We start from the raw sequence: 21,161 nt of genomic DNA, 5'->3' as shown, positions 1-21,161 counted from the left end.
TGTGTGATGATGTGTGGTGATGTGTAGAAGGGTCAGAGCAGGTGATGATTGTTGTGTGTGTCCCGTCAAGACGACCATATTCATCCTCCCTATTCATCAAGCTGCCTCACGAGCCTCAGTACAAAACACAGCTGCCTTCCTGCCTTCCTTGTGGTGGTTCCGTGGATTAAAAGCCCCGCGGCCCCGTCTCCGACCAGGCCTCACGGTTGGTCGTCTGGTCAACCAGGCTGCTGGACGCGGCTACTCACAGCCTGGTTGATCAGGTAACCTAAACAGTCAGCACAAAACACAGCCCAATCGTTTCGTTCCTGCCTTCACCCCTTTGCCAAACATTGACCACGTTAAAGACAAATCAGTGTCCATTTTTGGAGAGGATATTCCGCCCTTTTAGTCTCTAAGAACCTGCTCACCTGTTCATCTACAGTCATTATAGTTTATCTGTCTTTTTATCGTGTATTAATCCCCTTATTTGCCATTCGTTGCCCCCCTTCAATTGGGGAGCCAAGTGACCATTAGACCATATCTTCTGGCGCCAAATTTAAACAATGAAACAAATAATTGTTACCTTACCATTGCTCTGTTACATCTGAAGTAGAAGATCAAGAAAACTGCAATCCTTTATCGTCTCTTTATCTTCAGATTTGAATACTTAAGTACAGCTCGTTCCCCACATGCACGAATAATTAGTAATACTTGAAAGCGTTCGTTCGTGAATCCCTTCCCCTTGTCCTCATTTCCTCAAAGAACAATTCAAACGGAAAAACACAAGCTCCACACCCCCTATCCACCTCCCCCCCCCAGTAAATTTTGACCTTGGCTCCCCCCTCCCCCCCCCCCTCCCCCCCTCTCTCCCCACCCATCAAATCCCTGAAATCAATAGGCTTCGTCCCCAGGTGTAATACCTGTCGCTCCAAGTGATTTAATCAGGGTCGTGACAGTCGTTTAGGAAAAGTCTGTTCAGGTGATGAAATTGCGCTGCTTGTTACGGCCCGTTCTTAAAAGAAAATAGTAAGGCCTTGAGTTCTGAAACTCGTTGTGTGGTGAGGGTGATAAAGTACTCTACTCCCTGTGTGGTGAGTACTTCACCACACAGGATTGTGGGTGGTGAGTACCCATTGTCTCTCCTTCCATAGACGATCTGCTGTGAGCAACACCACCCTCTCCTAATTCTCTTTTCCTCCCTCTTACTTGGAATCATTCTATCATAATCCGATTAGAGAGCTTCTCCCATCTTACTCTTTTCTCTCTCTCTCTCTCTCTCTCTCTCTCTCTCTCTCTCTCTCTCTCTCTCTCTCTCTCTCTCTCTCTCTCTCTCTCTCTCTCTCTCTCTCTCTCTCTCTCTCTCTGTCTCTATCTCTCTTTCTCCCCCCCCCTCCCGTTCCAGAGCCTTCTCGTCCTTCAGCAAAATCATCTCCACCTTACGGCTCAAGTGGGAGGTGAAAGCGTTTGTGAATGTTCTCTTCTGGCCAATGGATAATATACAAATTAAAGGTGTCCCTCGAGGGATGAGCCCACTTGTCCTTTTGGACTACAGAGATCTGTCTCTTCCAGTTTTATCTTAGATGTGGAGAAGTCAAAAGGCTTCCTCTGTGGGATTAAAAGTAGTAATAGCATTGATTGCAACTTTGACAAGATTGTACAACTCTTGCTCATATTTCTTGCAGCGTTGGCAAGAGTGCATCTATCTTTGTTCATAGCTCTTTGCAGTGTTGCTAAGAGTGCATCAATCTTTGTTCATAGCTCTTTGCAGTGTTGCTAAGAGTGCATCAATCTTTGTTCATAGCTCTTTGCAGTGTTGCTAAGCCTGGCCTCGGGCCGAGCTTGGGGAGTAGAAGAACTCCCAGAACCCCATCAAGCAGGTATCAACCAGGCATCAATCTTGCTGATTAATGATCGATTATAATGTTGCGAGCAAAGTGTGTAACTGCAGTTGTTACAAGGACTTATAGCGGGTAGTGATGCTGAATGGCAAATCAATCCTGGGTTGTGACGTCGCTTTATTCTATTGTGTTTATGCAACCCAATGACCCCGTTGTTACGCCTCCGCAGATTTATATGGAATCAATTCAACTCCAGTTGTTCCACCCGTCTCTCGCCCCCCACCTCCCCCCTCCCTCCTTCCTGTGCCCCCTTCTTTTCCATTTTCTTCTCCTACACCTCATGTCCCCTCCTTTGTCGTTCTTATTTTGGGCCTTATCCCGCGCCCTCTGCTTCTTCTTCTCTTCTTCCTCTTCATTTCCTCCTGCTTCATCCCTCCTCTCTTCCTATTCTTCCTATTTTTTGTCCCCCCTATTCCTTTTTCTCTTTTTTATCTTCCCCTCACATCATCTCCACCCTGCCTTGAGGTGCTTCCGGGGCTTAGCGTCCCCGCGGGCCGGTCGTCGACCAGGCCTCCTGGTTGCTGGACTGGTCAACCAGGCTGTTGGACCCCTCGCCACACACCTCGACCCCATACCCCCCACGTTTGAGCCAACACAGTGGAAACGTTTGAGTTCTATGGAACACTTTAAGGTTCTCCATTGTGTGGTTGTGTAACCTGTATCTCTAATATTTTTTGGAACTACATTAATGATGTATCTGACCTGCGATCCAGGAATGCAATTTAAGGTCTCGCTCAAGGTATTTTGAGCGTTTTCAATCATTTAAGTGTTTTATTGAGTGCATTTTGGCAATAAGTCATATTTGCACGTTTTCTAAGTCTTTAATTCCGGCAGCTTCGAATAGGAAAGTTAATGTGATGCTATATTTCACGCAAGGAAGTTTTTATTTAGCCTAAAATGTCTTGAAGTATTTATATAGCCTAAAATATCTTGACGCTTGATTGGATGTTATTGTTTTAAGGTTATACGTGGGCTGTTTAGCTTCTAAAGTGTTGCATGTCTCATTGTGGAGTTCGTCCTATTTTCTACTACAATTCGTTTTCTAAATGAGTACTTCTTCATGTTTATATTGCTCGTCTGTGCTTCTAACTTTTACCTATGCACGTGCATAGGTAAAAGTACCTATCGTGTCCCGTTGGTTAGGTTAGGTTAGGTAGGTTAGATTATGTTAGGTTAGGTTAGGTTAGGGAATAGAGTTCAGTCCTTGTATCTCCTTTCATACCAGGCGAGATTGAAATATATTTATAACAAATCCCTTATGCCATGTATACAATCATTGAAGTACCTCAATGATTTATTGATGTACATCAGTTTATTTATTGAAGTACACCAATGATTAAATATGATGATATTTTACTCCTGCGTACTGACCTGTAGTCAAGCATTTTTAGTGACAACTTGATCGGTAAGGCTGTTACTGCCAGTGGCCCACAGGTTCACCTAGTCATGGGCATAGTCACATAGCTAATTACTGACGGTGCCTCAAAAGACTGTGCTCCTTGGAACAGAAGTGAAAGGGAACTCATAATATACACTCAACATATAATGAATGGTCAACTTCCAAGGCTGCACTTACAACCATTCCTCTCTTAGATCAGTACCTTTTAATAAGTGTAATTTAAATCCTATGAAAAATCCAGGTGCATTAGCTGAAGAACAGGGTGTAAACATCAGCGGTTCACGACTCTGATATCTCCTGCAAGTATATGTGGCAGGAACAGCAGTGGAAGCTTTCTAGAGAGAGCTGGACAAGTTGCTGTTGGAGAACCCGGATCAGCCTGGCTGTGATGGCCTCATAGACCAGGCAATGATCAGGGAAGGTTGGCCACAGACCAAGCTGATGTGTATCAAGGGCTGTATCTTGCAAGCGCTTGATGTAAAAACCAGATCAGAGGGGCAAGGGGCCAGGGTACCTGGATTGTACCTGGATTGTACCTGGATTGTACCTGGATGGGGTTCTGGGAGGGTTAGAGGAACGAGGGGTCAAAGAGACGAGGTCCAACGGGACAAGTGTCAAGGGTCAGCGGGTCAAGGGTGGGCGAGGGGTCAAGAGAGCCCCAAGGGCCGAGGGACTAGAGTCAGAGGGTCGAGGGGTGATGGTCAGAGGGGCAAGTGGCCGGGAATCAAGGAGTCGGTCGATCCCTTTTGCCCTATGTCAATATTTGCTCGGCCGTATTACTGGCGGATATACACGGGGCTTGCGGTACGTGTACCTCGCCCCACTCCTGCCTCACGCAGGACGTACTGAGGCACACACCGGGGGGACAACTGGTCCGTCGCTTACTGCCTGCGTTCCGTAGCTGACACACACACACTACGGTACACCACGGTGCATGCTCTGTTGCTCACAACTGGTACACAATACGTCATGCAAAATACACACACACACACACACACACACACACACACACACACACACACACACACTCACATACACATACACATACACATACACATACACATACACACATGGGGGGCCGGTGGCCGAGCGGAAAGCACGCTGGGCACGTGATCCTGTGATCCCGGGTTCAATCCCGGGCGCCGGCGAGAAACAATGGGCAGAGTTTCTTTCACCCTATGCCCCTTTTACCTAGCAGTAAATAGGTACCTGGGAGTTAGTTAGCTGTCACGGGCTGCTTCCTGGGGTGTGTGTGTGTGTGTGTGGTGTGGAGAAAAAAAATAGTAGCAATAGTAGTTAGAAACAGTTGATTGCCAGTTAAGAGGCGGGCCGAAAGAGCAGAGCTCAACCCCCGCATGCACAACTAGGGGAATACAACTAGGTGAATACACACACACAGTACCTACCTTGAGCTACCTTGAGGTGCTTCCGGGGCTTAGTGTCCCCGCGGCCCGGTCGTCGACCAGGCCTCCTGGTTGCTGGACAGATCAACCAGGCTGTTAGACGCGGCTGCTCGCAGCCTGACGTATGAGTCACAGCCTGGTTGATCAGGTATCCTTTGGAGGTCGTAGTAGTGAGATCCCAAGTCAAACCAAACCAAACACGGATACATAAAATATAAAAACACTGTACAAACAAAAACAAAAGCTACAAAAGAGACAAACAAACACCACGGCTGCCAGACGGAGCCGCCACAAAAGTCAAAATATGCAAGTGCTGAGAGATTATGCAGATAGGGAAACAAAGAGAGCAAAATGTAGATTCTCACGTCCCCCCAAAAATGGACAAATATGCTAAAAAGGGAGAATTAGTTTCTTTGGAACAAATTGCTGGTGTTTTCATCCTAAAATGTTTAAATCCTCACCCGCTGGGGCAGTTAAGACAGTACTGTATGACCTGTTCTGTCTAGTTCTCTGTCCCGTTAACGGCCCAAAGGTGTTACCCTGGAAACACAAACCGAAACTGTCTCTATTTTCCGCTTGTTACAACTTGTAATAAAGTTGTTACATCTTGGCTTAACGTGTTTATGACGTATCAGAACGTTGTTACAACTTGCTATATGGGTTGTTATAACTGGTTTGGAAGTGTTAAAACTTGTTCGAACGTTGTACCAACGTCGTACTTTCGCTGTGTGTTTGGCGGGTAGACAGGAACACAGTGAAACGAAAAGTTACACATGAAAAATCTCGAAAGGTTAACAGATGGAAGAAAAAAGCTTCCAAAAGGGACATTTCAATCACACGGTACACTCACTTCACACGGTACAATCACAGTACACGGTACACGGCACAATCGCACCACGCAGGAAAATGATAGCGTGGAGAACCTTCACATCCAGCGATCCCAACACAATGCTCCTACTATTGAAATCACTTGCGCTGTCCCGCCCTAAATTCTCTCAGTCCTCACTTCCCTCTCTCATAACTCCTACCTACCCTGTATAGCTTCCGGGGTTCAACAACTTCGCGGTCCGGTCTCCTACCAGCTCTCCCGGTTGGTCGTCTGTTCAAACAGGCTATTGGACGCGGCTGCTCGCAATCTGACGTATGAATTACAGCCTGGTTGATCAGGTATTCTTTGGAATACCTGACTTGAACGAGCAGGAGAGATGGATGAAATAGAGGGAATACAGAAAACATATATACACACACATGTACACACATGTGTATATATATATATATATATATATATATATATATATATATACACGTAGACACGATAAAGCACCTAAACTAATGGGACCGTCTCGGCGCGCTCTCAAGAGGAGACTGGAGATGTATCACATTATATATACATGGAAGATAATGGTAGGCCAGGTCCCAAATTTGCACAGTAGAATAGCTGCATACTGGAGCCAACAATATGGCAGGAAAGGCAAAAATAGAGCCAGTGAAGAGTAAAGGTGCCATTGGCACAACCAGAGAACTCTATGAATATCAGGCTGAGTCTGGGGAGGAGAAGAACTCCCAGAACCAACTCCATTGATTCACTCGTACCTCACGGTACAGACTCATCACACGGTACAGACTCATCACACGGTACAGACTCATCACACGGTACAGACTCATCACACGGTACAGACTCATCACACGGTACACACACAACCAGTGTGTGTGTGTGTAAACCAGTTGGTTGACAGTTGAGAGGCGGGACCAAAGAGCCGAAGCTCAACCCCCGCAAGCACAACTAGTTGAGTACACATCACACGGTACACCCGTACCATGCGCTACACTCTCCCCCGACCACACACCTGCACTACGGTACACCCGCACCGTGACCCATTAGTTCATGCCACCACACAACACACACACGATGCCAACAGGCTTGTGCCGGCTCTATTTTTAGGCGGTGGGTAAAATCGATACAGGTGTGTGGCCTAAAGGTATGTAAAACAGGTAGAGTGGCGATGGTGGGAGTGGCAGTGGTGACGGTGGTGGTGGTGGGGGTGGTGGTGGGTGTGGTAGGAGTGGGAGTGGTGGTTGTTGGAGTGGTGGTAGTGGGGGTGAAGGGGTTGGGGGTATTCGTGGTGGTACTCACCTTACGGTTCGTACTGACCGCTCAGTATCTATGGGGGAGTGAGATCTAATTCCTTATGTCCCACCTCCCTACCAGCCTTGCTGTACCCGTTGATTTATAATGTAACTATTCTGACCTTCGAATTCTTTGTCGAATCTGATCTTGAAGTTGTAGATGGAGGTGGCTTCTACAACTACTTTCAGTGCTCTCCACCTGTTGACCTTCCGTGCAAAGTATGAGAACTTCCTAACATTTCTTCCAGCCATTTGCGTTTCCAGCATTCCACTTGTGTCGTCTCGTCCTACGGTTTCTGGCCTTAAAGAGGCTGTCCTTGTCGACTTTGTCAATTCCTCTCAGTATCTTGAATGTTACAATCATGTTCCCTTTGCTGCTTCTCTCCTGCAGGGTTGTGGGGTCTAGTTCTCTTAGCCGGTCCTAATACCTCAACCCTCTTAGCTCTGGTACTAATCTTGTGACAAACTTTTGTACTTTTTTCATTTTTGAATTTATCCTTCACAAGGTGCGGATTCTAAGCCAGTGGACTCTTACTGGTTTAACAAAGGTTGTGTAAAATGCCTTGAAGGAGTTTTGGTTCAGTTACACCTCCAAAGGATTCCTGATCAACCAGGCTGTGACTCATACGTCAGGCTGGCTCGTGGCTGCGAGCAGCCGCGTCCAACAGCCTGATTGACTAGTCCAGCAACGAGGAGGTCTGGGCCCAAATTCACGAAGCAGCTACGCAAGTACTTACGAACCCGTACATCTTTTCTGAAGCTTTGACGCCTTTGGATACATTTATTAAACAGTTTACAAGCATGAAACTTGCCAATCAACTGTTGTTATTGTTACAAACAGCCCCCTGGTGCTTCGGAGCTCATTAACTGTTTAATAATTGTAAACAAAGCCGCCAAAGATTGATAAAAGATGGACAGGTTCGTAAAGTACTTGCGTAACTGCTTCGTGAATCTGGCCCCTGGTCGACGACCGGGCCGCGGGGACGCTGAGCCCCCCGAAATCACCTCAAGGTAACCTCAAGTTAGGTTTCTGAGCAACTTTCTAACTTTTTTATGTGTAAAATATGCTGCCAATGTCTGCCCAGTTATCTCTACTTGCTTCTTCATCTTCAACACCAGCATTTCATGAGGAAACAGGATCGAATGCGTTGTAACAATGTAGGAAGATACAGTCTACTAAGCCCTCTTTTCCTGGTCTTATTTTAGTAGTCTTGTCATAGAACTCATTCAAGTTTTTCAGACACGATTTTCACTTTCTAAATCCATGTTGTTCTGTTGCTACAAAGTTTATCCTCTCTTGTTCAGTTGCTCTCTTCCTGGTTACCTTTTTCATCTCTTTACTCGGAATACCTGTCAGTAAGACGGGCTCATCATAGCCCGTGCTACTTGGAACTGCTTGTTCCAAGTAGCGAATCTTTAACAACAACAACCTGTCAGTAACAATGGTCTGTAAATTAGTGTCCGTTCCCTCCCGTTTTGAATATTGGGACTACGTTTGTCAACAAATTCTTGGAGGTTTCTAGTCTCCAGTGTAATACTGAAGACTTCAGTTAACGGTGAATACTGTGCCTTTATAAGCTACTTCATCAGCCTCTGTGATAATAATTGTGATCTTATATATTTGTGTTACATCAAATTCCTCCAGGTGTTTCTTGAACGCCTCCACAGTGACTAGTGGTGGGTGGTAGTGGTGGTGGTAGGCAAGATGTTGGTGGAGGTGATGGGGGGGTGGTTGGTGTGACGGCAGTGACGATTGTGGTTGAGGTAGAGGTGAAGGCAGCGATGGTGTTGGTGTCAGTGGTGTCAGGGGGGGGGGGGGTGGGGGGTTGTAGGACCGTGGGCAGTGTCAGGTGGGTGGGAGGAAGTCACTCATCTTGCATGCCAGCATCCTGACACAACTCTGGTAATTGTTATTAAGCCTCGGTTAGTTGGAAGTGGACGTACGTGTGTGTGTGTGTACGTCCGTGTGAGGGGCTCTTTTGTGTGTGTGTGTTTGGCCGTGTTTTTATTGCGGTTTCGTGTGGCTACGTGAAGGGTCGATGGAAGTGTTGGCTGGTTTAGTGAGTAAATTTATGGTCAGGTAAACGGACTAATGCGGAGTGGTTTGGTGAGTGAGGTGTTAGGTTACTCTCAGGTGAGTGAGGCGTTACATGGTTACATGAATTTCATGTTTGAGTAATCCTGTGTTTAATTACTTTACACATGTAGCAATTGTTCTTCCGTCTGTGCTGGCGTGTGTAGTATGAATTTTGTGAATCCCTATGTGAGTGTATACAATTTTGGTGGTCTCACAAATGATGCCGATATTACTCTGTTTCCGTTCGCTCCCGGTGTTATAGGAGCCTTTATGCCCACGCTCAAGGCCTTCCTCTTTACTGACTCCTGACTTTACTGGCTTCCTCTATACGAGGCACTGCCCTCCCTCCTGTAGTGTAATGCCCCGCTGGTCTCCCCTTTACTGACTTACGTAGCTGTTTCTTTCCTGTATTGTTAGGGTACAAAACAGTCAGATCTACCCATAGATACGATAGCAACATGTAAAGCATCTGGGAATAATGATATCTGACGATCTAACGTTCAGTGAGCATAAACAAGCAAATATTGCGACAGCCAGAAACATGATGGGATGGATTACGAGAACTTTCAAATGCAGGGATCCCATCACAATGGCTGTACTCTTCAAATCACTTGTGCTGCCCCGTCTTGAGTACTGCTCAGTACTCACTTCTTCCTTCAGAGCAGGAGAGATTACTGAAATAGAGGGAGTACATATACGGCATACATGGACACGATAAAGTACCTAAACTATTGGTATCGTCTCAGAGCTCTCAAAATGTACTCTCTTGAAAGGAGATAAGATAGATATGAAAAAATATATTCACATGGTAAATACTGGAGGTTACCTTGAGGTACCCTCCTTACCTTGGAGGGCCAGGTCCCAAATTTATACAGTAAAATAATACACTGGAGGGTATAGAGCCTGTGAAGAGTATGTATAAACATCAGACGTCCACGGTTGCTCAACATCCTTCTAGCAAGAAGTAGAAATATTGCTGGAACAAAAGTAAAACTCTTAAAGAAAAAACTGGATAGTTTTCTGCAAGAGGTGCCAGATCAAGCAGGCTGTATGTAGTGGATACGCGGGCCGTTCCTAACGACAGCCTGTTGGACCAAGTTATCACAAGTCAAGCCTGGCCGCGGGCCGGGCTCGGGGAGTAGAAGAACTCGCGGAACCCTCTCCAGGTATGTTCCAGGTATGTTCCAGGTATATCTAGTCAATCCTGCAGCTTGTGGAGGTCCTACTGTGGTATCCTGCTATTCTCCCTAATGTTTACCCTTCTCATAAGTTTCAATTATTTGTAAACATTTCCATATAATATCTTAACTCCTCCGGTAAGCAGAACGCTGCTGATTGCCATTTGTCTACATTGTGACATTTCCTCACTGTGACCTTCAGTTTCCTATCTGTATGGTGTTCCCTTTTACCCAGACCAGTTACCCAGAGGGGGGACCTGCTGCATGGGTAACAGCTTCTCCCCAGAATCAACCTACCCTGGCTTTGCGCCCTGGTGAGGCCACTCCAGACCGACAACCAGAGCGCAACTCCATAGTCTCCTGAGACTGATGGATGCCTACTACTACTACCCTCCAAGTACATCCAATATGCATAGAATCATATGCACTAATCCTTTAAGGTAGACGGTATCAAAATATTTTTGCCAGTCTTGGAAGACGGAATACACATTTGTGTGTCTTGACTACTAATCTTCTCTCACACCTCATTAGTCACATCTCACTAGTCTAGATCTCACCTCACACTAGTCCAAAACTTCACGCTGAAGAATATGTATATTTGTCGTAGCTCAGTCGATTTAGGCAGTGTCTGGGATGCTCCCGGACGCAGGTTCGAATCCTCGTCACGGCCCTTGTGGATTTGTTCATGTATATTTGATATGTTAATGTGTGTGTAAGTGTGTGTGTTTGGTCGTTCTTCATGAACGCCATCATCTTTCAGGAGGATTATCCAATACGTTTTCAAGGTGGTCATGCGTTGAAAATTATACGGATTAAACTTCAAGTGTGTGAATGGATCGAGGATACCTGGTTGATACCTGGTTGATAGGGTTCTGGGAGTTCTTCTACTCCCCAAGCCCGGCCTGAGGCCAGGCTCGACTCGACGACAAGAAAACCTCCCTAACCAATATAACATGATGCTTTCAGTCGAGATCTTCTACATCCCTTTTGAGCAAACATACTCTTGAGTGAGGACTGGTTGCTCCGCCGGCTTCACAAGACGTCTTGAAGGTGTTGCAATCAAGATGGTGTTACAACATGCCCGGCCCCCGTAGTGCCCGTGGATATCATACCTGTGACTGCAATCATATGAAGGGTTATCCTAACCATCATATATCTCACCACCAATTTACCCCCCCCGCTCAAACAAATTAGATCATATTAACATGAAATGCGGCTTTGTATCTCAACTGATATTATGATAAACGCTTCACTATGTATTCATTTGGCTTTAGCTTGAATATCTCGTTGATTGGAAATACCAAGTTTTATATTTGCAATTTTTCCACCCTGCAACTGCAAACAAGTTTCATTAGAGAACGTGATGGTAATATTGTCTTGATCAAACATGACGGGTTTCCCCCCTTGATGTTTTTCTCGAAATTGAAAGTTGTGAAATTAAATATTTCAGGAATAAATTGCTGTGATGAAAACATTATTCTGTAAACTCTTAAATGTTACGTGGCGGGAGAAATGATAATGTTTAGTGTTAGATATATATGTGTGTGTGTGTGTGTGTGTGTGTGGATAGTGTGGATATATATATATGTGTGTGGATATTGGGTTGGCTTTGAGCCAGAACAGTGGTATTGGTTGGTTACTAACATATTGATGTGGATACTATTATCATAGTCTGATGGTGTAAATAATAGAAAGAATATATATATATATATATATATATATATATATATATATATATATATATATATATATATATATATATATATATATATATATATATATGTCGTACCTAATAGCCAGAACGCACTTCTCAGCCTACTATGCAAGGCCCGATTTGCCTAGTAAGCCAAGTTTTCATGAATTAATTGTTTTTCGTCTACCTAACCTAACCTAACCTAACTTTTTCGGCTACCTAACCTAACCTTACCTATAAAGATAGGTTAGGTTAGGTTAGGTAGGGTTGGTTAGGTTCGGTCATATATCTACGTTAATTTTAACTCCAATAAAAAAAATTGACCTCATACATAATGAAATGGGCAGCTTTATCATTTCATAAGAAAAAAATTAGAGAAAATATATTAATTCATGAAAACTTGGCTTATTAGGCAAATCGGGCCTTGCATAGTAGGCTGAAAAGTGCGTTCTGGCTACTAGGTACGACATATATATATATATATATATATATATATATATATATATATATATATATATATATATATATATATATATATATATATATATATATATATACTGATTAACGTATGGTAAAGATGTATACTGAGATAGTAAGAAAATACAGGTGTACTTGGTAAACTGGGTAGACCAGAAAACCCCAGGTATTTTCTTGGAACGCTTGGGGTAGATTGTAGGTAAACTGCGAAAAATGTGTATCCCTTAGGCTGAGGGAGCCATCTGTTGGGGCTGGCCCGGTGCTAAGTAATTAGCCACAGCGGACCAAGCGAGTAATCTCTCTAGGCTAGCTTGGCTTGGTGGTTAATTGGTTTGGGGGTGGTTAATTGGTGTGGTGGTTGTTGGTAATGGTTTTGGTTGGTTGGTGTGATTGCGTCAGTGGTGGTGGTGTAATTTTGTAGTTATCAGGGGAAAATGCCAAGCCATTACGGCTTTATAGCACTTGGAAAGGGTCAGGATAAGGATTTGGGATGTGAGGAAGGGGAAGGAATGGTGCCCAACCACTTATGGACGGTCGGGGATTGAACGCCGATCTGCATGAAGCGAGACCGTCGCTCTACCTTACAATACATTTGGTATTGTAGCGGTGTTAGTGTCGCGTTGGTTTGTGGTACCGAGGATCAGCGACTTAGAGCCTGAGAACTTTAAGCCAAGTGTTGGTTCCTGGACGGTAACACCTTAGACCAAGCCTATTATTGTCAGTGATTTACCAGGTACTGGGTTACAGCGACCAGGTACTGGGTACAGCGACCAGGTACTGGACACAGCGACCAGGTACTGGGTACAGCGACCAGGTACTTGGAGCATGGACAATGGCATTCGGGACCAGAGGGCCTTAAGGTTTTGGGCGCCAAAGACAACGCTCGGATCTAAGACCTACAACATTGGGGCACAAGACCTAAGGTGCTGAACACTACTCTGGGACCTAAGCCCTATTGCGCTGGACACAATGTCTGAGACACAAGGACCAGGGCGTTGGACACAACACCTGGGACGTGGGATGGGAAACCTGGGATTTGATTGAAGAGTAATGACTTTTGTTGCGCGATCTGCCTCCCACTCGCGCGTGATCAATAGCAAGTCCGGCACCCTCCACCCGACAGGTAACATTCACACTGAGGCCCAGCAGGCTCGACCCTGGAAGACCCCCAGGTCCTGCTCAGGTCTTATTCAGGTCCCGTTAAATCCTTACTGTGTCTGAGCCCCTCCCCCCCTCCACATTCTGCAGGTGTCAAAGATTTCCCCAAAGAATGAACTTTCCTGCCTTGTACGTATTGTTCCATGTCGCTTGACATTCTTTCATCTCCCCCAAAATATAATTTTCATGCCCGAAGACGCCGCTGCTTCGGGATCGAAGTGCCTTCTCCAGGTCCCACAGGGCAGGCCAGCTGACTATCAGCTCAGGTCAGGCCAGATGAGGTGGCGCTGGAGCCTCATCCTGGCGAAGGCCTGGGAGCTTTCGTAGGTGATAGTTTGTGGGCGAGGGAGGACGGGGCGGTCGCTGAGGTCTTCTAGGATTTAGGGTCTGACAGGCGGGGTGACCTCTGCCAACAGCAGCAGCAGCAACAGCAGCAGCAGCAGGCGGTCGCGAGGAAGATTGCAGAGGCCTTTGGAAGGAAGAAGAAGGTGGAGAAAAAGGGAGGATGATAAAGAAGAAATAGATTAAAGTGAACAGGATAGTATTAAGAAAATATAAGTTTGTAAGTTTATACTGCAGATGAGGATCCACTTGTTTCTGGTATGAGAGTGGGGGTGTCTGCAGAAGAGGGAAGAGTGGCGGGAGCAGGAACAAGGTGACCTCTTGATTTGAAGGAAGACGACGAAATCGATGAGGAAAAGACGGTAAAAAGAAATACCCACTTGTATATCGCAGGGTCCTGTACCAGCGAGACCCCACGGATTAACTCAGCTGAAAAATATAGCAATACAAAAGATATTTGGAATTGGTGATCGCGCAGTAGCTGCCGCCTCTGTCCCTCAGAATTTCATTTTGGATAAAATGATAAAGAAATACCACATGATTTTTGTTTTTCAAGTGTCCTCTGGAAGCGAGACGTGCCAGCGTGCTCGCTCCGCTGCAGATGACGAGGTCTTAAAACAATGATGTTACTGGCTCTGTGCGCACGCCAAGTTTCCAATACAGTGTCGCTTCCTTACTTGAGATCCAGGACGAGATTTTGGCTGAAATTCTTGGCTCTTAAAAAAGTAACGTTTGTGACAAGGAAGACGTTTGTTGAAGTTGAGCACACTGGCTGTGCTCTCTCACAGTTACGGCTCTTAGTTATTACTTTCACCCACGACCGCTTGGATCAACCATGTGATCTTGGATCTTGGTTATTATCCATGTTTAAGTGTATTAATTGTGAATGTTATTTGTTGATTATTTTGATCACTACTGTGGGATAGCTTAATTGTGTAAAGTGTAGGTTAGATATACATATGAATAGATATATATATATGAATGGGTTTAGGTGGATATAAGAGAAGATACTTCATATAAGCCAATAGGCCATCTCCGGCTTCCTATAATGTGTTCTTATCTATTGCCGGATTTATCTATTGCTGTAATTATTGAAATGTGGAGGAGGAAAGCCAAACAGCTGCTGCATGGCTTCCATACATATTATCAGCCAACTCCAACCAGGACATACTGGATGAGGTTTTAGGAGTTTTTTTTAATTCCCCGAGCCCGGCCTGAGGCCAGGCTTGACTTGCGAGAGCTTGGTCCACCAGGCTGTTGCTTAGAGCGGCCCGCAGGCCCACATATCCACCACAGCCCGGTTGGCCCGGCACTTCTTGCAGAAAAATATCTAGTTTTCTCTTGAAGATGTCCACGGTTGTTCTGGCAATATTTCTTATGCTCGCTGGGAGGACGTTGAACAACCGCGGACCTCTGATGTTTATACAGTGTTCTCTGATTGTGCCTATGGCACCTCTGCTCTTCACTGGTTCTATCCTGCATTTTCTTCCATATCGTTCACTCCAGTATGTTGTTATTTTACTGTGTAGATTTGGTACCTGGCCCTCCAGTATTTTCCATTTGATATCTCTCAAATAATATTCAAATAATATCTCAATACTCGAGATATTTCTTATTATGTAGAGTAAGTGAAATGTGTATCCATACCTCCGTAGACTTTTATATTTTCAAGACTCTGCCGCGTTTCAAGGCTGTTCTTATTATCCACGCCAGATATGGCTGAAATCATCCCGCCTGTAAGACAAACCATCTTACAAGATGAAAGGACTTAATATAAACCTCTGCATCACTTCACAACATTTAAGGAATCTTAGAATGATAATTGGAAGAAAAAGTTTATGCATTTGTGTGGATGTCTGTATATGTTTGGGAGAGTAAGAGGGCGTATGTGTTCTTAAAGGTGTGTGTGTGTGTGTGTGTGTGTGTGTGTGTGTGTGTGTGTGTGTGTGTGTGTGAGAGATAGAGAGAGATTGTGTGCAAACTCTTTCACTTCATGATCTTACAATCTCCACCACTTGAAGCTACAATCTCCTTCACTACATGGTCCTACAATCCCCTTGACAACATGGGGCTGCATCATTCTCTTCCCACGTGAAAGTTGACTCGAATGTAGTGGGATTTTTCGAGTAAATGCTCATTCGAATCTCATTTTCTGGTTGACAAACTTATTATAATATAATTCTCAGCAGTTAGTAACATTGTAAATCCTTGCTGGTAGAGATAACATTACAAATCCCTGCTGCTGAAGATAACATACTAAATCCCTGGTAATGCATGTAACATTGTAAATCCCTGCTAAGTGGAGATAACATTAAAAATCCCTCCAAGTGGAATAACATTGTAAATCCCTGGTGGTAGAGATAACATTGTAAATCCCTGCTGGCGGAATATCATTGTTAATCCACTTAACGCGAAGTAATGAAAATCCATTTTGCTCGTGGGAATAACGTTGAAAACCTAATTAGCTTACTGAAATAACTGTAGATCTAAACGACTAATGCAAGAAAAAGTACATTGCAAATCACTTTGGCTGGCGCAAAATAATCTTATATCCGCTGGAAGGGTTTGTGAGCTACATTTCTATCCTATTTTAGGTTAATGGAGTGTAATACACTTAGTTATCTCTCCTGGAAAGCATATAGATGGCGCTGTGATGCACGTGACCGGCTTGGAAAATATGTACCCGGCATTGCAATGCACTCGTAAGGCAATGCAACCCTCTCCAGGTATGCTCGTTATCCTGGCTGAAAGACGGGAGATGGCGTTGTAATCCTGGATGATAATTCTCGTTTATCCTCGTTTTTGCAGTGGCAGCTGTTGCACGCCCAGCTGGTATTTGTTATTGTTGTTAATGATTCGCTACTTGGAACAAGCAGTTCCAAGTAGCACGGGCTATGGTGAGCCCGTAGCAGCTGGTGATGCTTCTGTAGCTATTGATATCCTTCTGTTTCACTTGTTGCTGAATATTCTGCTGTTTTTCTGCTATAGCAAATGTTGCTTAGCCTTATACCTGGAGAGCGTTCTGAGAGGTCTCTTACTCCCCCGAGCCTGGGGCCAGATTCACGAAAGCACTTACGAACCTGTACATCTTTTCTCAATCTTTGGCGGCTTTGTTTCCAATTATTAAGCAGTTAATGAGCTCCGAAGCACCAGGAGGCTGTTTATAACAATAACAACAGTTGAATGGGAAGTTTTCATGCTTGTAAACTGTTTAATAAATGTAATCAATTCCTTTTCTTCAAATACTTTCGAGATTTTGTCATAGAGTCAACTTGATAAACACCTCCAAAGGATACCTGATCAACCAGGTTGTGACTCATACGTCAGGCTGCGAGCAGCCGCATCCAACAGCCTGGTTGACTAGTCTAGTAACGAGGAGACCTGGTTGACGACCGGGCCGCGGGGTCGCTAAGCCCCGAAATCACCTCAAGGGAACCTCAAGGAGGTTGAGTAATTGGGAAAGGCATGATCTTCCCGTAGATCATGCCGCTCTTTATCCGCTCTTATCATTCCCACTCTTTATTCCTGTTGACCTGCATTCTATCTGTAGCTGCTCCAGCTGATGCTCGGTTGCTATTGTAAGTGCTCAGCTGTTTCATATTGTATGTTGCAGCTGAACTGTTTCGTTTGCTGCATGGGCTTGGCTGTTCCTCTCGCTGAAATTAGAACTGCTGAAGGCAGGAGTCCCTTCCACAACCCTACCTTGAGGCTACCTTGAGGTGCTTCCGGGGCTTAGTGTCCCCGCGGCCCGGTCGTCGACTAGGCCTCCTGGTTGCTGGACTCATCAACCAGGCTGTTAGACGCGGCTGCTCGCAGCCTGACGTATGAGTCACAGCCTGGTTGATCAGGTATCCTTTGGAGGCCCTAAGAAGCAGCCACCACAGCTGCAGGCCGCGTCCGTAGTTGCAGGCCTCACGCCGCAGGCCGCCTCCGCAGCTACAGGCCTCACGCCGCAGGCCGCCACCACAGCCGCAGGCCGCCACCACAGCCGCAGGCCGCCACCACAGCCGCAGGCCACCACCACAGCCGCAGGCCGCCACCACAGCCGCAGGCCGCCACCACAGCCGCAGGCCGCCACCACAGCCGCAGGCCGCCACCACAGCCGCAGGCCACCACCACAGCCGCAGGCCACCACCACAGCCGCAGGCCGCCACCACAGCCGCAGGCCGCCACCACAGCCGCAGGCCGCTACCACAGCCGCAGGCCACCACCACAGCCGCAGGCCGCCACCACAGCCGCAGGCCGCCACCACAGCCGCAGGCCGCCACCACAGCCGCAGGCCGCCACCACAGCCGCAGGCCACCACCACAGCCGCAGGCCACCACCACAGCCGCAGGCCGCCACCACAGCCGCAGGCCCCATCACAGCCGCAGGCCGCCACCACAGCCGCAGGCCACCACCACAGCCGCAGGCCGCCACCACAGCCGCAGGCCGCCACCACAGCCGCAGGCCACCACCACAGCCGCAGGCCGCCACTATAGCCGCAGATGCCACCAGAAATCGCCGTTTGAAATCTTAACTTCCTGGAAATTTTTGGTATCTGGAATTGCATCATTTATTTCCCGGGTGGAGCGGATTCCCGCCGGAGGGAATAATTGAGGTAAATACATTCCTGACGGTCGTTTGGAAACCTTTGTCGAGTCTTAATTATTTTGCGTATTCAACCTCTTTCCAGGGGTTAAAATGCCGCTCCGATTGTTAAAAGCTGTTAATGAACTCTTAAATATAATGTTATATTTATTATTATCTATCTTCGGGTAATCTAGTATAAGGAACTGCGTGTGTTTAATAAGCTAGATGTGGTAGGAAGGTCGAGCATTAGCTCTCTGGCCCCGCCTCTCCATCCCTACGCGGACTCTGACCGGTTGGAAATATTGAGGTATGTAAATTGATGGAGGGGGGGGGGGGGTCAGTCTTCTTGTTCACCCTGTCTACACATGAGAGTATTTTGTATGTTGTGAACATGTCACCGTTTGGGTACTCCTCCAGCGCATTCCGGTACAATTTCACTTCAAACTCGCTGACATTTTCTCGTAGGCCTACGCAGAAAGGCCAACGTTTCAGTTATTATCACATAACAGAAAGTTGTGTTAAACTCCTATCTCCACTGCTCAGATTTGCCACTTGTTAGCTTAAAAATATATATATATATATATAAAAGTTTTTGCGTTTGTGTCAATGATTCCCTAAGATATGCAAGAAATTTTGTCCATAAGTTGTCTGAGGACTGTGGAGGGAATTTGTGAAAGGAAAACGAGAATTCTGTTCCACTGGGGCCAGAACATTGTGTGTGTGTCCCAGACTTCTCCAAGGAAGACTGGAAATGTTGGCGATTGAGAATTTCCTCCTTACGTTAAGGATTGCGAGAAGCGTGCGCTTTTTGTGCTTCATAATTTATACATTTGGCGAAGGTGAAGGAATTTATACATTTGGCGAAGATGAGGGTATTTATACATTTGGCGAAGGGAAGGGAATTATCAGGGGGAAAGCGTCAAGTCATTGACATTTTACAGCAAGGTAGAGGGGGAGGGTGTTGGTTAGAGTAGGAAATGGCGAAAGAGGGCGAGGGAATTGAGAAATTGGAAATTGGAAAGAGAGAGAGAATGTATTGACTACGATGGAAGACAGTTGAAATTAGCGATAACTGGAGAAAAATGAATTCGCAATGAATTCGAGAAGATGAATTCCACCCTTTGTGAAGAGTCAAGACAGGTGGTGATGAGAGAGAGAAGAGACAGCGCCGCCCCACCCCCCTTAAACAAATTTCGAGACCGGGGGGGGGAGGAAGTAGAAATTCCACAATGGAAGCCAACAATTTCCTGTTTGAAGCTGGGAATTTCTCGACAACTTCAAATGGCTCGTTTAATAGTCATAAACACGCGACAACAACTATTACTTAATGGAAGGCATCCTGCGAGCTGTCAACACCAGGGGCCAGATTCACGAAAGCACTTACGCAAGCACTTACGAACGTGTACATCTTTCCTTAATCTTTGATGGCTTTGGTTACATTTATTAAACAGTTTACAAGGATGAAAACTTGCCAATCAACTGTTGTTATTGTTATAAACAGCCTCCTGGTGCTTCGGAGCTCATTAACTGTTTAATAATTGTAAACAAAGCCGCCAAAGATTGAGAAAAGATGTACAGGTTCGTAAGTACTTGCGTAAGTACTTTCGTGAATCTGGCCCCAGGAGGCCAGCTGGTGGAATGGGTGAGGAGGAATGGAACGGAAAGCCATTCCTCTCTTTCTCTCCCTCCCCCCTTCCATTCTTCCCTCTCTCTTTTACGCCATTTCCTCGGCCTCAACCTTTCCTGTTTTTCTCTCACGTTCATTTTTCTTCCTCTACTGCTTCTGACTCCCTGTCCCTCTGCTCCCAACCTGTTCCTCGGGCGAGGAACTTTCATTATCGACAATTTCCTCGGCAGATTTTGTCGTTGTGTCGTGGAGAGGAAGTAGCAAAGTTTATTAACGGAGCTACTGCGCTGCGCGGCTGTACGGAGCGCTTGTCGCCTGGTCTGCTTGCTCTTGGGGTCTTCACCTCTGCTGCTGCTTCTGCTCCTGTTGCTGCTAATTCTGCTGGTGTTATAGCTGCTTCTGCTCCTGTTGCTGCTAATTCAGCTGGTGTTGTAGCTGCTTCTGCTCCTGTTGCTGCTAATTCTGCTGGTGTTGTAGCTGCTTCTGCTCCTGTTGCTGCTAATTCTGCTGGTGCTGTAGCTGCTTCTGCTCCTGTTGCTGCAAATTCTGCTGGTGTTGCAGCTGCTATTGCTGCTCCATATACTGAGTCAGATGCTGCTGTTGCTGCTCCTTATACTGTGTCAGTTGCTGCTGTTGCTGCTCCTTATACTGAGTCAGATGCTGCTGTTGCTGCTCCTTATTCTGTGTCAGTTGCTGCTGTTGCTGCTCCTTATACTGAGTCAGATGCTGCTGTTGCTGCTCCTTATACTGTGTCAGATGCTGCTGTTGCTGCTCCTTATACTGAGTCAATTACTGCTGTTGCTGCTCCTTATACTGAGTCAATTGCTGCTATTGCTGCTCCTTATACTGAGTCAATTACTGTTGTTGCTGTTCCTGTTACTACTACTACTGCTGCTGCTGTTGCTGCTGGTAAGGCTGTTCTTACACCATAAGAGACATCTGGGGTATAAAATATTCCTGAATATTTCCGGGGCAGCTTTGAACTTCCGTGGTTTTGAGTTTGAAAGCCACTTAAGCCCGTTTTTATTGGAGTGAACTCTTCAAAGGATCTAATTTGGAGTGTGAACCTAATTTGACACGTTTTCAGTGTTAGTCTAAAAAAGGTTTTATGAAAGGATCCTTTATTACACTGGATGAATGTTCTAAAGAAAATACAGATTACTATAACTATTACATTTCAATCATTTGAACCATTAAAACTATTATATTTGGATACCTGCTTGATACG

General features: G+C 45.7%; 2 protein-coding genes across 2 annotated transcripts; both read left to right on the top strand.

Moving 5' to 3' along the window:
• The first annotated feature begins 17,558 nt into the window (after window positions 1-17,558).
• LOC138373352 (uncharacterized) lies at window positions 17,559-18,215 on the top strand. Its single transcript, XM_069339549.1, has one exon. It carries the CDS (start codon window positions 17,559-17,561, stop codon window positions 18,213-18,215), a length of 657 nt encoding a protein of 218 aa, XP_069195650.1.
• A 957-nt stretch (window positions 18,216-19,172) lies between these two features.
• On the top strand, window positions 19,173-20,865 carry LOC138373351 (testis-specific gene A8 protein-like). Its single transcript, XM_069339547.1, has 2 exons — window positions 19,173-19,178; window positions 20,164-20,865. Exons 1-2 carry the CDS (start codon window positions 19,173-19,175, stop codon window positions 20,863-20,865), a joined length of 708 nt encoding a protein of 235 aa, XP_069195648.1.
• Window positions 20,866-21,161: the final 296 nt, after the last annotated feature.

Source organism: Procambarus clarkii, chromosome 42, assembly GCF_040958095.1.
Source record: "Procambarus clarkii isolate CNS0578487 chromosome 42, FALCON_Pclarkii_2.0, whole genome shotgun sequence".
NCBI lineage: Eukaryota > Metazoa > Arthropoda > Malacostraca > Decapoda > Cambaridae > Procambarus > Procambarus clarkii.
This window is presented reverse-complemented; position numbering and strand designations above follow the sequence as displayed.

What these genes read in the sequence shown, in the direction of transcription:
- LOC138373352 (XM_069339549.1), top strand. Translation starts at nt 17,559, where the DNA reads ATGAGTCACAGCCTGGTTGATCAGGTATCCTTTGGAGGCCCTAAGAAG.